At 33.5% G+C, this 17,427-nt stretch overlaps 2 protein-coding genes across 2 annotated transcripts; both read left to right on the plus strand.

Moving 5' to 3' along the window:
• Positions 1–85: 85 nt before the first annotated feature.
• LOC143569165 (uncharacterized) lies at positions 86–8,638 on the plus strand (the record flags this gene model as incomplete). The annotated part of the gene is made up of 11 exons (XM_077055143.1): positions 86–173; positions 1,027–1,088; positions 1,159–1,255; positions 2,111–2,518; positions 3,512–3,979; positions 4,628–4,741; positions 5,279–5,383; positions 6,077–6,163; positions 6,848–7,004; positions 7,716–7,761; positions 8,241–8,638. Coding segments are annotated over 11 exons (1,750 nt in total), but the record flags the coding sequence as incomplete, so codon positions are not given.
• A 6,926-nt stretch (positions 8,639–15,564) lies between these two features.
• Positions 15,565–17,008, plus strand: LOC143569166 (putative receptor-like protein kinase At5g59700). Its single transcript, XM_077055144.1, has 3 exons — positions 15,565–16,473; positions 16,620–16,686; positions 16,965–17,008. Exons 1-3 carry the CDS (start codon positions 15,565–15,567, stop codon positions 17,006–17,008), a joined length of 1,020 nt encoding a protein of 339 aa, XP_076911259.1.
• Positions 17,009–17,427: the final 419 nt, after the last annotated feature.

Below are 17,427 nucleotides of genomic sequence, written 5' to 3' on the forward strand. Positions count from 1 at the left end.
AAGCATTTGGTTAACAATGTTACTTTAAATAACTTTGAACTTAATTTATGCCTGTATATTAAAACATGTATTTCAATCTCTACAGTCGTGAATTCACTCACAGGGTAAAATCAGTGTCGATGGCCAAATTTACCACACAAGAAGTTAGCGCCCTCCAAGGAGGAGGAAATGCGGTAATGTGGTTGCATATATACTTCTTTTGAATATTTTAGGGACATTTATTTAACCTCTTCTGTTGTGGCCACTGTGTTTTGAAACTTTTTTTGACCACCCAATATACTATAAATCAGGCTAAAAACATGCATGATGCTATAACAAAGTTATTATTATTATTATTGTTGTTATTATTATTATTATTATTATTTTACATTGACTCGCTGCTTAATGATATCCTGATACATTGAATCGTTGATATTAATTCTTTTAAAATTTTAAAAACTTTTAAGGGCATTTTTTGTCACTGGGCATGTTGTTTGAGGAGGAAATGCAGTAATGTGGTTGCATATATACTTCTTTTTGAGTATTTTAGGGACATTTACTTAACCTTTTCTGTTATGGCCACTGTGTTTTGAAACTTTTCTTGGCCACCCAAATATAATATAAATCAGGCTAAAAACATGCATGATGCTATTACAAAATTATTATTGTTATTATTATTATTATTATAATAAATTATAATAATAATAATAATAACAATAATAATAATAACAATAATAATAATAACAATAATTTTGTTATAGCATCATGCATGTTTTTAGCCTGATTTATAGTATATTTGCATTGAGTCGCTGCTTAATGATATCCCAATACATTGAGTCATTGATATTAATTCTTTTAAAAACTTTTAAGGGCATTTTTGTCACTGGGCATGCTCTTTCTGCTAGATTTAGTATTACCAAATTCAATACATGGATGGCCTCTACTGCTCTACATACATTACTTGATTATTTAATTACTTTACCATGAGCTATAATCTATCTTTAAATCTACCAAGTTTGATTTTGACTTCTTTATTTGCAAGAATAGAGTGCCAAGGAAATTTATTTTAAAGAATGGGATGCACAACGTCAATCCTTTCCTGACAGCAGGTATCTGGTTGTGAATGAAATGCATTGTTCCATTAAAAAACTGTAATTCTGACATTTTCTCTGTTTGCAGTAATGTTGAGAGACTTCGCGACTTCATTAAGCATGTCTATGTGGATAGAAGATATTCTGGTGAAAGAAGTTTTGACAAGCCTCCAAGGGCAAGAACGGTATCCCACCTAACTTCTAATAAATTAACCCTTAATGTGTTGGGCAAAGTTCATCTTGTGTGACCTCTTTGGTAGGCCTGTAAACAAACCCAACGAACACAAAGGGGGTATGCTTATGTTTGTTCATTTAACCTTAACCGAACAAACGATTGAACACGAACAATTAAATGAACGGAAATTTCGTGTTTGTTATTGTTTTTTAGGACAATGAAGGTGTTCTTGTTTGTTCACTAACAGTATAAACAAATAGTCTTGAACGTGAAGTCGTGAACCAACTTAAACGAACGGACATATATGAGTGAACACCAAAAATCTGTTGGGCCTAAAATATAATAAAACTCCACTAATTTGCAATGGGCGATATTTTATTTTCAAATTTCATTAAATTAGACTAAACTGTAATGGACTTACAAGATTTAAATGAATATATTCACGAACGAACTTAAACAACAGTAAACTGGTGGACATAAATGAACGTAAATGTACGGACATAAACGAACATGAACATAAACGGGCGTTCACGAGTATAAATGAAAGAACGAGACATCTTTTTATGTTCGTTCGTTTAACTAAATGAACAAAAAATGTTGTTTGTGTTTGTTCGTCTATTAAATAAACGAACATACTGGCTAACGTTCACTAAACGCTCAGTTTGTTTACAAGTCTACTCTTCGTCCTTTCAAAGCCAATTTTTTGACGAACATACTTTGATCCGGCTGAGAAAAAAGAAACCCTGGAGGTGATCATTAGCAAAGGGGTTCAAATAGTCACCTCTAGTAGTTATTAAAGATTTCCTGGAAAGAGGATTCAAGTGAACAGTTTTAAGTTCTTCTGTATCATGTATTGTTTTTTGAGTTTGGATGCATTTGCATATCAAACAGGGGGGAATCCGAAGGTTCTAGAAGCCCACCTTATGAGAATGATCGGCGTTACAGTGATAGGCCTAGTCCTGGTGGAAGAAGTGATGGAAGTTCTAGAAACAGTTACGATGAAAGACGGAGTCCTGGGTATGACCCAGATTTCAGGAAAAGCCCAGCCCGGCTCGAAATTATTAATGACTGGCGACGAGAAGATAGATTTGGCAATGGGAAAAAATCTGATGACGGTAGGTCTCCTGATCATCAACGAGATACAAGTATATCGAGCCCACCGGTAGTTAGGCCCGTTAGGGATATATTGGGGGATAGTGTTTCTCCACTTCGGGTTATAGAACCTCCAAAAGTTAACGGTTTAAGACCACCAGATGGTTCATTTAAAACACAGGTAATCAGTTTTTATTCATCAGGTTTTATGTTAAATTTCACGCCCTGTGCGCGCATATAATGTATATATGTGTGAACCCTCGGGTGGGCAAAAGTGAAATTGCACTAATTTTGACGTTATTTTACTAATCTCGTGAAAATAATGTTAAAAGTGGCGGAAGGTTAATCAGGCATCATGTGGTGGCGTTGATAGCCGAAAGACAAGGGTGCATGCACCAATCGACCGGTGTGCCGATGGTTGAGTGTTATGCGCCTTATGTCCAAGGCTTGATGCAAAACTACTATCGAGCCGGGGGTCTCACTGGAAGCAGCCTCTCTATTCCTACAGATTAGAGGTAAGGCTGTCTACATCTTACCCTCCTCAGACCCTACCATAGCTTTGCTATTGGTGGGATATACTGAGTACGATGATGATGATGATGATGATGATGTTTTATGTTAAATTTGTAATGCTGTGTTTAGGTATATGTTTTTTTCAGTTTGTTCACCTGATTAAAACTCATGTGGCAAAAACATGCATTTAAATTGAGGGTCGATAAAAAAAAGGTGATGTTTGGTATGAATCTGAAAATTTTATATTTTTATATAAGTAAAATAAGTATAAATTTTTAGTGTTTTTATGCATTAAGTAATATATGGTGAATTTTAACCTGTTATATTTTAAGATGTGTATTTTTAAGTCCCTTTTTTTAACTGTAGGATAAATATATGTATTGATCTGTTCACAAGTTAGTTTGTTGAAATTGTCGCCTTCTATTTTATGTATTTTGAGGCATTTGCTGATCACCATGTTTTTTGAGTTGCAAATGCTTATGAAGCAATCAGTATATAATTTTCTTCTCATTAAATGTATTTTTGGTGGTTATATTGTTATAACATGCTTTAACTATTTAACTATGAAATTTTACTTTTTTAACAGGTTTTGGCTTGTTTCTTTGTTTTTATGTATTTCAAAATCTTTAAATACTTATATGAAAATTATTTCTGGATGCAGAGAACCGCTTCTTCCAGTAGTTTAGCATCATCCAATGGGAATCCAACCGAACTCAGAACTGAAACTTCTTTAATTGATTTTGATGCCGACCCTGAACCAGCTTCAACCGCCCCGGGCCCACAACAACAAACTACTCCTGCCCCACCTCCTGCTTCAGTTATGGCACAACCAACAGTATCATCAAATGATAATTGGGCCAGTTTTGATGCATCTCCTGTAGTAAAACCTACTCAACCTCTTCCCTCAAGTTCTAACTTGCTTGATGTGCTTTCTGAGCTATCTGTTCCTGCATCTGGTAATAATCCACCAGTTGCTAGTGTACAAATGCCACCTGCTCCCGCGGTTACACAACCACCTGCATTTAATGCTTTTGGTAGCTCTGGCAATGGAGGCCAGTGGCAAAATGTGCTTGGTCAGCAGAGTTTTGCTGCTACTGGTGTTCAGCCTCCTGCTTCATCGTTTAATCAGGTTGGTGGTGGTTATTTGAAAAGTTAGGTTTAGCTTTTTTGAGTGTGTGTTTGCGGATAGTTTTTTTTTATGGAGGTGACAAGATGGGCAATTTGGTAATGGGCCAAACGTGTGATTTTTGAGTTTTATGAAAAAAATGAAATTAACTAGAAAGATGTATATAATGTTGTGAACTTCTGGAAGATGTATATGAAACTAGCTATATATTTTTACATTGATAATCAGATTTTATAAATAAATGATTTTATTAGATTTTATGCTTTAAAAATGATAGCAAGGTATTATGAAAGCAAGAAGCATATATAGGAAATATTGAATGATTAGAAGGATATATATATATATATATATATATAATATATATATATATATATATATGTATGTATATATATTACGCAAATAACCAACTTGTTTTTCAAAATGGTTTAGGGGATTCTATGCTTTTAAAAATAGGCTTTGGACAACTTTCAACTTGTTCCCCATTTAACTTGTCTTTTTTATTTTGATCTGACCTGTTTTGAGACAATACACAACCCGAATCAACCCTTATCAAGTAAATTAAATTGCTTGAAATTTCCGTCTCTTGTTCTTTATGTCGTGATTTTTTCCACATTCTTTTTACAATCTTGTTCTACACGCAACCTTTTGCAGTCATGGAATACTTCTAGCGGAGGAACTCAAGTGCCTTCTAGTGCCCCAAGTGCAGATTCTCAAGTCACATCTACCATCGAGGCTAAACCTGCTGCCAAACAAGAGCTACCTGTGGTAACGACGCATCTTTTTGTCTGCTGCATTTTGTGTTTTTTTTTTGCATTCTGTTGAAACAGGTTATATTTACTATGGTTGGGTTTACCCACAAACAATTTTTTTGCCCCCTTTTGAAAATTTCATTTATGTTTTAGTTATGATTAACGGTTCAAAATGTGCGTTTAAACATGTAGTTTTAGTACGGGTTGATACTGTAGGGGACCCGGGGTACTCTTTTATCCCTTTTCTAGCCTTTTATAAATAGTTAATTGGTCAATAGTTATGATTTATAAAACGATTTATTAATTCTTGAACACGTGTGTACAATGTTCCTACAATGCTAATCTGAATCTTTGAATTAAAAATTTAAGAAGCTGTATGTGTTTTGTATAGACTTTGGACCCCGTCCAACCTTATTAATTATTTTATTTAAAAAGAAGATTGAATCACAACCCGAAGTGACCCATTCACAAGTAAATGGGCCGATATCGCTACATTTAGTTATTAATTTTTGTGCTTATTTTAAATTACTAATGATATTTGCTGTGTGTGCAGGATTTATTTTCTTCAAGTTATGCACCCTACACTGCTCAGGGTCCAGGCTGGTACCCTGCTCCACAGTATGGCATGGGTTACAATATGCAGTATAACCTCCCTCAGGTTTGTTGCAACTTACTAAATTAACATCGTTTTTGTGCGTATATGATGGTTCTGTTATAGAATATACATGAAAATTGAACATATATATGGACTGGATAGAATATTGATAATAACAACCGTTCGATAATGATAATAAACATAATTCACCTAATAGGTATACTTAACAAACTTCAATATCCTGCTAAAACTACCAACCTATTTTATCCGTCGATGCATGTATATATGCTATACATACATACATATGCATATCCTTCTAAATTTTGTAACACCATTTTTGGCCTTTCAGGACACTAAAATTATCATTTATACCTAGTTCATCGTAACTAAAATCATAAATTAAAACCAATTTTAGTTATAAAACGAAAACACTATAAAATGTGCTGAGATGTTTCACAGTAAGACCGCTATTTCATGTGTTTATTCGGTGAAACACACTGTTATAAGTGACTATTTTCTGTTTTGTTTTACTAAGGAATGCATACACACTACATTTTATTCTTTTCAAAGTGGTAAATATCATCATATTTTTTGAGGATTCATATGAAATAAATAAATCCTATTTAATAGTCAATAAAATACCAATGTTGCTATTCTATAAAAGTATTAGTCATTTGCATGGTCTTTAACATATTATTTATCATTACTTCTTGTATCTGAGATGTTACTAAATTAATTTGTGGTTTTTAATCGTAGCCGCCTATGCCACCTGTTTTTGCACAGCCATCAAAGTCATCAAATCCATTTGATCTCAACGAATCACCTTCAGTTCAAGCTACAACAGTAAGTCTTCGTTTGGTTGAGCATTATGTATCACCGTGAATTTATTTTTTTGAAAGGAAATATTTATTTAATTAACGCATTTTCATTTTTATAATTTATTGCTAAGCTGTGAATTTCTCACTTAGTTGTCTAGGTTATAGTTATTTTTTGAATTGTCAAGAAATCAGTAGGCGTATATTTTCCAATTAATTTTTTTAAATTTTTTACCATTTGTAAGTATAATTTAGGGGTGTTGTTGGTCGGTTTTGGGCTCATTATGAACCAAAAATCCGTTTTTCAATCTCTGAAGACTGTTTTGTTTCTTATCTTTCGGTTTGGGTTCGGTTTTACCTTTAATGCTTTCAAGTTTTTGTGCCAAAAAATAAAATAAAATTTGGCCCAATACTTGTGAATTTGGGCCACTGGTTAACTGATAACTATACATTCGGGCCTAATGTATTTGGGTTACATTATTTGTTAAATTTTCATAAGTTACGTAGCATTCAAAATATAAAATGAAAATTCATAAATGTGGCGCGGTTAGGTTTTCCAGTTATAATTACACCACACAAAGCCAAAACAAATCGTGACATAACCAAACTGTCTGTTTTGTATGGATTCAGTTATTTGAGTTACAGATTTTTTTTTTTAGTTTCATGCAGACCCTTAAAATATGTTGTTTAATATGAATTACGCTTTTTGTAGTTTCCTTCAATGGCACCATTACAAAGTGCTTTACCAAACACCGGACCACCTTCTGGCTTGCAGCAACCCTTGGGCCTGGGTACTGCTGCACCAACATGGATGACCCACCAACCTATGCCTCCACCGGGGCCATCATACGGGTCATCAATGCCTTCTGGTAATTTCCTTGTTTTCTTTTGTGATTCTTGAATCCCATGTGGAGGTGGCAACCCCAACCCGTTTGATTACAAATGGCTCGATTTGGGTGTGTTATTTATCAACTAGAAAACAGGTCAAAAGGGAACATTTAGCTCAAAAAGGAACGGGTCAAATGAGTCAAAAGTCTACCAGTGCATTTTTAATGCATAATAATGTGTAATGCATTAACTCTATAATAAGAAAATTAAAAATTACATAGAAAAATGTGTTTTCTGGTCACACAACTTGTTTAATTCCGTTTCAAATGAGTGACCTGTTATCCAACCTCCATAGTTGTCAATAGCGCGCTATGTAGCATATAGGTCGGTTGCCGCTATATGATGATTAGCGACTTAAAAGTGTGAAGATAGTATTTTTTTTTCCTTTTACTCTTTAAATATAAATAGCATTTTTAGGCTTTTTTTTTCCCACCAATATCCACCAATTTGACTGTAAAAAAGGTTTCTGGAACGAAAACACTTATTATTTTTTAAAAAATTTCTACTAGTTTATCGCTAAACATGGAAATTCTTATTATTTAGTCGCTATTGCTACGTAGCATACAGGTAGCTTGCCACTATTTGCTGCTATTTGCTGTTGACAACTATGCAACCCTCCGAGCATGCCAACTCTACTCACTATTCCATAAATCGAAATCATATGTATAACATGTCTTCTTGTATTACATCAGGTCCTTTCATGGGACAAGTACCTCCAAACATCCCGCCTCAACCCAGGTAATAATATCTTGCCACCGTTTACTTTTATTTATGTATTTTTCCCTAACTGTGAGAACCCGTTACTTGTAAACTTACGGGACCCCACCAATACGGTTCTAGCTAATGATAACCTTTGCTCAGAGCCTCATAACAATTTTATAATTGTAATTTCGTAAAATATGAAATTATGAATCACTATTTACATTATTTTAATAGAAACGGGTTGAATTTCCATATTTAATCTGCTATTAAACTAGTCGTGTTTAGGGTTGACATGTTTAACCCGTTTGAATAAACAAACGCCAATCCATTTATTTAACAGGTACACAACCTGTCAACCCGTATGACTCGATAGATGGTATAAATATCTCGGGTTTGGGTTACACAAATTTTTAAGGGTTTTCGGGTTAGGTTTGTTGTAATCTGACACGAATAAATATAACGATCATACAAAGGTCAAATAGTAATTAAAGAACTTCAATGCGTTTTGTTTGCAGCCCGCAAGTAGGAAATTTTGGATACGATATGACGTCGTTTGGTTCTTTGAATAACACAAACCAACAACAAAGTGGATTATACGCTACACCAAACACCTCCTCGAACCCATTCGGGTAAATTAAATAAAAAACCGAGGTTGTGGTAAACATCTCATGGATATTCAAGGAGTATGCAAAATCATCTAGTTTGCTTGCTCCTAAATCATTCATCAAAGGAAAGTTTTTGTCTCATGGTCTGTTTCTTGTTGTAGATTTTTATTTAACGACTTCGCCGTGTCGGTAAATTTATGTTCGGGTTTTTCGGGTGGGCGAGTAAGTTAAGAGGTGTTTTATGTAAAAAATTAAATTCTAAAGTAGATAATTAAGATTTTATGGTCTCTCTTTTATTATTTTGTTGGCTTCTATTATCACTTTATTCATAAGTTGTATGATTGTTATTAGACTTGATTTATATTTAGTTGTTGGTTTGTTTTTTTCTCTTGTATTGTCTTTTGTTCTAAATTGAATGATGAATAAGTGATTTGTTTGTTTTTTGCTTTTACCTTTTTGCGATTTTTTTGGGGACTTTTATTGTGTAAAAGAGCTGAGCCGAGCTAAACTTTAGTTCGTCTAAACTTGAGCTCTACTCGTTTAACAGTTGAGAGGTTGAGTTTGGGTTGTTTCAAGACTACTCTAAAGAGTAGTAGAAGTTAGTTGGAAAGTCTTGTTTAGTTGTTACTTGAATTGGTATAAACAAATACCAATGATGCATCTAAGATGCATTGGTTATAACTCGGACATACTGTAACGCCCTAGGCGAATCTAACATTGATTGTGGACAGAAGAGCTTCTAGATTCATTAGTAAATATCCTGTGGATATAAGAGTTTCTTGGTTTATAATTAATATCCTATCTTTTAAATCACCAACGTGTTTTGGGCTTAATGTTAGTGGACAAGAGGAGAACTTCACAGTTAAGCATACTCAGGTGGAGAACTAGAATGGACGATCTCCTGAAAAGAATTCACCTAGACAACAAAAAACAAATTTGTGAGCTATTTGTGGGCAAAACAGACAATATTTGGTGATACACATTTAAAATTATGAAACCTGAAAATTGCATTTAATAAAACTCATTTATCTAAACAATTTGTAAATATTTTAGTGGTTTGCACTTTGTAATCAATTTGCAAGTTGGTTAACAAGTTGAAAACCATCTGGAAGTTGAGATAACTAGATTTTTGGACTTTGCATTAATCAAAATCCAAATGCTAAATTTCACCATTTGAGTGTTTGTTAGGTGAGCATTTGTAATCAGATATCACAATAACTATACTTCCTACTTATTTGCAGAGTTGTACGTCACGTAAAAAGATGTTTAAAGATGTTGTGCTAAGTGATTAAATAACCGTGTTATTTGTCACATGTTTGAATCATATATATTAGCTAAGGTTCTTTTTTGACAGTGTTGCGGTTCTTGTCGATGTGTGTGTATAATTATTATTTTGGTTCATTAATACTTCAACATAGATCTAGTGTTTACATCCGTGAAGGTTGTTAAATACTTTCTAGTTTTTGATTTAATATTTTGAAGGAAACTATAAAATGAAAAAAAGGTATACGAGAGTAAGACCATACGTAGTCATACCTTTTCACACTTAGACGTTTTACGACACGTGACGGTCCAGTCAGCATTGGAGACTTTTGTAAAAAATGTATGTACTGGTAAAAAAACTCGTAACTCTCATGTAATCATTACCCCACTCGCTCTCTCTCTCACAAAACACTATCCTTCAAAGTTATGTACATAACTTTACCCATAGCTTTGAGAGGGGTGATGTAGGGGAGAGTTATGGGCCATAACTTTACCCATAACTCTCCCACTACGCATGGTCTTATGCAAATAAAATTGTCAAAGGAATTAAAAGTTTAGAAGAGGGGGTAAGGATGACGTATTTTTAGCCTAGCCCATTATTGTAAGATCAAGCGTAGTTAAGTGATGCCTAGTCAGCTTTGGGCATTTTGCAAAAAGTGAGTGTAGTTGGAAAATGCCCCAAAAACACCTCCCCCCTCTACCTCTCTCTCACAAGACCCTCAAAACTCGTGCCACACCAACAAAGGCCGGTTCAACGAATGTGGATGTCTAAATCGAAACAAGATTTTGTGGCATTTTCATCACAATTGTTAAGTATTTTTTTTTTGCTTATTACAAGTTTTGAACTCGTAACATATAGTTTAGTAACAACCAAGCCTACCACCACATCAATACGTTACTTTTTGTTTACTTTACCCATTATAATATATCTATATATGAAGTTTTTTTTTACTTGGAGGCCTTAATTAAATGTGGGCCTAAAGCCCTAACTTATTTTTGCTGTCCTACGAGCCACCCTTAACACCAACGCTATGTACAAACCCCCCCCGGGGGGGGGGGGGGGTGTTTCCCGGCTTCTTGACCTTAAAACGCGTGGATAACTTGCCCATTACGGATGATTTAAATAGAACCAAATTCTTAAATGTTATTTTAGGTAAAACCATATCAAATAAAGATATGGAGTAATATTTATTTCTTTTTCTTCTTCAAATCCATCAATTATCTTTTATTTTATTATATCAATACGCATATAAATTTTTAAATCAAAAACGTTTATTTAAATGTTTTATATATAATTTTCTATAAACAAACAACTGAAAACTATACCGTATATACCTAACCATGTATGAACTGTCCATGATGATGCATGTTCCGCCAAATATTCAATGAACGTCATTTTACATTGTTTAATAAAGACTTCCACCGTTTACTTTGCGACCAGTCTTTGTTTTTTTTGGCCAAATGCCTCTCTGTTGAATCCTCTCGTGCAACATCTTGTTCATTCAAATCCTAACCTTCTATACTGAGGTATGCATCGATCTCTCATCCAGTTATGATCACTTGGGTTTAGCTATACATTAGAGGTGGCCAGCAAACCTGACACAAAGCTTTTTAAATGGGTCAGTTTTGGGTGCTTTTAAAGTTATATGGGTTTAGGGTTGTTCATGAGCCAAGCCGAACCGAGCGAAGGTTTGCTTCTTGCTTGGCTCGTTTACAACCAAACCGAACGGCTGAAATTCAAACCGAGACAAAATAGAAACGAGCATTTTTCGATCGAACACGAGCGATTTTCGAGCATTATTTATTCCTTTTTCACTCTAAAATTTTCAATAAAAAATAGGTTTGAAGGGTGTAAATAATATATTTTGTAAATGAATTAGTAGTTTTTAGACAAACGTGTAAATAAGTTTTAATATTTTAGGTGAAAGAAGTTTAAAGTGAGATTTAATGACATGTAAACAAACTTTTAGGGTATGTTTGGTTGGAGGTAATGGAATGAAGCCGGAATGGAATGGGAGAAGGAATGGAATGGATAAGGCAATGAAATTGATCATTACCATTCATTTGTCTTGTTTGGTTAACCTATAGGAATGAAATCAATTATTAATTTTTATTGTTGGTATAAAAAAAATTGTAGAAATAAAATAGAAATAATAAAAACACTCCTATCTCAAAATACTTAACCAAAAATAAATAAATAAATAATAAAAAAAAAACTCTACAATAGCGACGGTGGTAGCTCCGGCAACGAAAATGGTGGCGGCGGCGGCGGTGGTGTCAGCGGAGTTGGTGGTGGTGCCGATGGTAGTGGTGGTGGTGTTGTTGAGAAAGTAAGGCGAAGGAGGAATAGAATGAAAAAAAGGGGGGGGGTAGAAAGGAATGGTTTTGATGGAATGGGATTCCACGTGTAATGGATGATTCCATTCCCTTGAGCAACCAAACACCACTTTTTTCATTCCCACGTAATGAATCATTCTATTCCTACTGTCATTCCTGTATACCAAACGCTACCTTAGTATTATGAAAACTTGAATAGAACTAACGATATTATAAAATTGACGGAATATAAAAAATTTAAAAGGGTCTAAAAAATTATATACTTATATTTTATGTATGTTGTTTAAAAATTTATATATTTGTTCATGTATAATTATATATAAAATAAATTATAAATATTCGAGCTGAACCAAACCGAGCAGAGTGGCTCATTTACAATTGAGCGGAAAAACGAGCGAGCATTTTCCGAGCAATTTTCGAGCGAGCGGTTTGGATGGCCTTATTTGGGTTGATTTTGGTAAGATATTTAAACTTAAAGGGCCAGAATTGGTTGGTTTTGATTTTTACATTTAGGCTATGTATATATCAGTTTGTTTCATTAGCTAAAACGAACCCATTATAAGTTATGTTTTCTTTTTGAGTTTGGTTGTGTACTGTTGGTTTATAGTTGTCCCATAACTTTAGGGGTGAGAATATAAGCGTCTCCCCCCCCCCCCCCCCCCCCAAGAATTGGTTGGTTTTGATTTTTACGTTTAGGCTAAGTATATATCAGTTTGTTTCGTTACGAACCCATTATAAGTTATGTTTTCTTTGAGTTTGGTTGTGTACTGTTGGTTTATAGTTGTCCCATAACTTTAGGATTGAGAATATAAGCGTCTACCCCCCCCCCCCCCCCCCCCCCCAAAAGTTGCTTAACCTTGCCTTGTTGATCTTTCATGATTGATATCGAAATGTTAATAAAACATATTTATAAAATTACCTTTACTAGCAAAAGCAAGTAAGGTGTCTATTGAAAAGTGCTAATCGACTTAATTGCTTAATGCTTAATGATTAATTAAACTAGGGTGAACAATTAATGTTAAGCGGTTTAAGAATTTTATTATGAAAATACTTCAAAGAACTTTAGGTTGTGAAAATAGTTGTGATAGCTTCATGTTTACAAATAACCAGCCAACTGATATAATCTTAGATAGGAAATCACATAGACATGATTTTGTTTAAATTGTTTGACCCAATTCAGTTAATTAATTAACCCAATATCAAATTATTCCCATTAATAATTTGAGTAAAACCAAACAGAGTCAAACTGATTAAATAAATCGTACAAACAATTGAATCCAAAAAGGCTTAACGTGCCCACAATATTCAATCCAAATCATAGGGCAAGAAAAGTCTAATGGTTACTCAAAAAAACCCTACACCTAGGATAATTACAAAAGATTTAACCTTGTATCTTGATGGTGAGTTTTAGTTGCTCTTGATTCGTGTGCGCAGCAGCCCCAAGCTCCTCTTTATGCGACATAACCCCTCCAACAACCATCTATTCTTTTATCATCATAGTTAATTACACTTGATTAATTACATTTCATCTATCTATTCTAATAAAAAAAATTGGGACACATGTCACTTTAAGATTCATTCTTAGCCTAAATTTTTCGCTAAAACTTTTTTCTATTTATAATGAAAATATATTTATGACAGTGTAATCAAAACATGTCAATACATATTTATTTAAATAACTAATTACCTAAATTACAGAGATTAAAGATATTCGAGTATTTAATTCAATATAATCAAAATATTATAACTTCAATTGAAATCAAATCTACCTTTCTTTATTAAATCAATTTATTATATACACTTTTCAGTGTAGAAGATGAATGTGGTAAAATTCAATGAATGATATTTACATGCCTAAGATGATAAAGAAGAAATTATAAATGAATACTAGTTTTATTCTCACATATACATTCAACCTCCAGAGATCCATGGAGTTTTCATCTATTTCTTTCGAAACTGAATACAAAAGCGTGTTTTATTTATAGTAATTTTATAAATGATGTTTTTTTTATGTCATTCATAATGAAACATCTTATCATCTGTTGTTAGAATTCGTTGTTTCATTAAAAATATAATTACAATTTACAAAATCACTAGGTGCACTTTTTCGTAATTATGAAGAAATTACGTGAGAATACATCACGCATTCGTATGAATATTCCATTAGAAAATCTAATTTGAACTTATAAAACCATTTAATTTGATAATATATAGGTTTTTAATAAAAAAATCAATCATTTAATTTTTATGGCTTAATTGTATTTTTCCAAGTATCCCGTGCATCACACGAGTTCTAAAGATAGTAACTGCAATATGTTAAAATATATGAGCTTCAGCCGTTAACTAGTAATAAAAATTATATATTATTATTCTTTTATTTAATTGCATCATCTAGCTCGTTTTTAGTTCGTAACCTATGAAATATAAAAATAACTTAATGTAATTGCATTCCAACAAATATTTAAACTAAAAATACAATATTATTAACAATTAGTTACAGCCAAATACCCACTCATCACTCCAGCATAGCATATTACTTTGCTAAACCTTGTTGCCCAGATTATGTTCTTGCACAATTGATTTGATATAATTAAATATGAAATATAGATTTGATGAACAATCTTTTAATGATTGAACTTGTTCTTGTGATTATTGAAGATGATGTTGAACCCTATATATATCGCGAATTGTGATTTTAGGGCTACAACCTTTCAACATTGACATATATACAAACACATTAAGATACTCTAGACCCTAAACTTTATAGACTCTTTAAACATAACATAGAATATAGTTTAGACTGTTTACAATACGACCCTTGTACTTTTAATGATGAGTGATTAACACTACATTCACTCCCTTAATCACGATCATCACTTTGTCGTAGATCCCAAGTTTCCTCTTCGGACATGATGGTTGCGTTCCCTTCTATTCCCGATTATCTATAGTCTTTGGCCATATGGCCTCATCACCCACTATTGTTGCAATTTTAAAGAAACCTACGTAGCCAGTTTGGTTGTTCCAGAACTTGTTTTGAGTCCGAACCTTGCCCCAACCTTGTCTTCTTCGGATTGACATTAACAATGCTAAACTTTTTCGTTGGGGTTTCTTGACCTACAAGTAAATTTCTGAAATCAGTTAAAGAAGACTTATTTATAGGCAATTACAAACTTATTCAACAAGAAAAGTTAAAAAAGAAAACACAATCATACTAGACTTCATGTTTTAAATAACTTAAATAAAAAGATAAATTATGCACCAAGTTATTCACTTTGGTCCGTAAACTTTAGATCTCCTCCAAACCGTCACTGAGATCTTACATACAACCCTTCGACTATTTCACATTGTCAAATTCAATAAGAGGAGGTATCAGAAAACATAAAAAGAAAGTTAGCTATAATAATGACTTATCATTGCTATTCAAAGTGTAATTTAATACTTCCCAATTGATGATGCATGAATCATGATTAAAAAGCTAGATTCACTTGATTTGTATACATTCCATTTTTGCTCTCAAAGTTTTAAGATTTAGCTTAGCTTAGGTTTTCGAATTCTCATTTATTCAAAGTTCTTATATTTTCATATCTTTGGCAAACAGCATCAGGTTCTTGTTAAATCTTAACACGAAACAAAAATGGCTTCAATTAGAGATTCCGAGCACCTTCGTATACCATTTCAAGATATAGAAATAGCCACTAAAAACTTCACCACACTTATTGGGGAAGGTGGTTTTGGCAAAGTCTACAAAGGACAACTTTCGGTTGGGAGTAAACTTACTATTGTTGCGGTAAAGAGACTAAACACTACTTCTCTTCAAGGGTCTAAAGAGTTCTTAACCGAGGTTCATTTGCTCTCCCGATACAAACATCCAAACCTGGTCTCACTTCTTGGCTTTTGCGAGGAAGAGAAAGAAAAGATCCTTGTTTATGAGCACGCTGAGCATGGAAGCTTCGATAAGTTTATATGCATGAAAACAACTGATCTATCATGTATGCAAAAGATTAATATATGCATTGATGTAGCCTTGGGTTTGGATTATCTTCATAACCGCGTTGCAGAAAAACATAGAGTTATCCATAGGGATATAAAGAGTTCAAATATTCTTTTAGATCACAACTGGAAAGGTATGATATCTGATCCAGGACTTTCGAAAGTAGGACGTGCGAACGAAAAAGACACTTTCCTTGTTACCGATGCTTGTGGCACACTTGGTTATTGTGATCCCGTGTATATACAAACTGGGGTACTCACAAAAGAATCTGATATTTATTCATTTGGGGTCATATTGTTTGAAGTTTTGTGCGGGAAGTTGTGCTTTATAGAAGTAGACAATAAGCGGGGGTATCTTGCCCATTTTGGTAAAGTCTACTACAAAGAAGACAGATTACATGAAATTATTGATCCTCTCATGACGGAGCTATTGCACCCAGGTTCGTTGAAAGAGATATCGTATATTGCGTATCAGTGTTTACATAGCGATAGAGAAAAACGACCCTCAATGGCTCTGGTGGTAAAGAGACTTGAGCAAGCATTGGAAACACCGGTAAGTTTAAATTTGTTGAAACTATATATCAACTAATTAACAAGAATGAACTAATGCATTGATACATCTAGCAATAAACCACTAAACATGATAGAAAAATGATTCCAAATTTTGACCATACTTAATGTGATAAGATCTTTGTACAGGAGAAATATATTCACAACAACAGCGATGAACGCAACCAACCTATATCGAAGTCTGCATCCATACCTGGTACTTTACTATCCTTTATTATTGATATGTGATTGGGACTAGCTTATGTGACATGACAAAACCTTTTATGTTAAAAAAAAACGGGTAGAAGTTGATCGATGTCGAAAGGTCAATCAAAAACATTTGTAAAATACCTTTACTAGCAAGAGCAAGTAAGGTGTCGAATCCACTAGGGAATTGGTGGAAAGTGCTAATAAGGTTTAATGTTTTTTAATTAATTATAATAGGGTGGACAAACGATGTCAAGCAGTTTGAATATTGATTTGTTTGTAAAACAGTTAGAGAAAACAGTGACACACTTCAGGTTCAGGCAATGCAATGAACTGATTGACGATAATTTATAACAATTGGGAAATCACATAGACATGATTCGTTTATTAGAATAGATAAATGATTACTAGACGCAATAGTTTGGTTATGATGATTCACAGAACTTAATCCGAAGAATTAACACAACTGAACACGGTCTATCTAATTACCAGTTCATTAATACAAAACTAAGTATCTAGCAATGAGTACGTAATGGTAAACAGTTCAATGACAATAAGAATTTAATCCTAAATGTTGATGAACACAAACCTTATAATTGATGATAAACGAAAGTCCCAAAACCACAACTATTTAATCAGTTCCAATAAATATATAGATTCAATCAACCAAAAGATTAATTAAAACTAAATCCCAATGCATGTAATGTTCATAAAAATAATCAGTTCATATGCAAACCCTACACTTGAAGTG

This window comes from Bidens hawaiensis, unplaced genomic scaffold (assembly GCF_021521415.1).
Source record: "Bidens hawaiensis isolate Kalapana, Puna unplaced genomic scaffold, B.hawaiensis_p1.1 tig00024419_1, whole genome shotgun sequence".
In the NCBI taxonomy this organism is placed as follows: domain Eukaryota; kingdom Viridiplantae; phylum Streptophyta; class Magnoliopsida; order Asterales; family Asteraceae; genus Bidens; species Bidens hawaiensis.